At 59.5% G+C, this 786-nt stretch overlaps 1 protein-coding gene across 1 annotated transcript in view; it reads left to right on the top strand.

Moving 5' to 3' along the window:
• Nucleotides 1–786, top strand: part of LOC104499494 (eukaryotic translation initiation factor 4 gamma 3-like) — a gene marked incomplete at both ends in the record, with an annotated part of 71,033 nt that overhangs the window by 69,837 nt on the left and 410 nt on the right. Inside the window, one exon of the mRNA XM_010143003.1 lies at nt 713–756. Coding sequence (XP_010141305.1) covers nt 713–756 — 44 coding nt within the window. The remainder of the gene's footprint in view (nt 1–712; nt 757–786) is intronic.

Below are 786 nucleotides of genomic sequence, written 5' to 3'. Positions count from 1 at the left end.
ACGCGCCAGCAAAGTGAACCGATTTTGCTAACCGCAAACCCCCGAACCTGCCCGGCGCCTGCGTGTGCTCTCGCTCTCTCTGTGCCTCCACGTGTTGCTTTGCTGCGGTCCCTTCATTCCTCCTGCCTTTTCCTCTGCTTTTCTTTCTCTTCCTCTCCCTGCGCCCGCTTTGCCCACGCTCTGGAAGCTCTCTCTGAATTTTGCCTCCGCCGTCTCTTCCTTGGGGCGTGGGTGCCCCCAGCGCGGTGCTGGAGGGTGGCGGCTGCCTCCGTTGGGTGCAGTCATTGACTTGTCATCTATCTATCGAGACGCAGCCAGTGTGTCCGTCTAGGTGCATCTCACGCCATCGCCATCATTTGTCTTTCCAAACCGCTGGTTTCAGAAGAGTTCACTGAATCACCTCGACTTCCAAGTGTGCCAGTTTCCAGGATTCTCGGCGTCCAACCCAGCGATTTTCGGTCGATGTGGTATTTCTCCTGGCCGGTGCCGCGGTTTGGGCTGCGCGTCCGTGTCTTGGAGTAGCTTCGGTGCTGCGGTTTCTCTCGGAGCACCACCCGCTCCTGAAAACCTCCGTGCTGTTTGAGGTCAACATCGCTTCCCAGATGTAGGACTTGCTGGTTGTCCCCCGGCACCTCCTCTCCTGCCGTGCGCCGAACGTCCCGAGCCTCTCGGCATCCCGGTAACGCCCCTGTCGCTCTTTCTCTTTCCGCAGGCCTGCAAAGTGCAGAGCAACCCTGGATTGCCTTCCCTGGCTCGGTGCGGTTCCCCAGCATGCCCTCTCTTGGT

The sequence above is a fragment of the Buceros rhinoceros genome, unplaced genomic scaffold (assembly GCF_000710305.1).
Source record: "Buceros rhinoceros silvestris isolate BGI_N320 unplaced genomic scaffold, ASM71030v1 scaffold14779, whole genome shotgun sequence".
Lineage (NCBI taxonomy): Eukaryota > Metazoa > Chordata > Aves > Bucerotiformes > Bucerotidae > Buceros > Buceros rhinoceros.
This window is presented reverse-complemented; position numbering and strand designations above follow the sequence as displayed.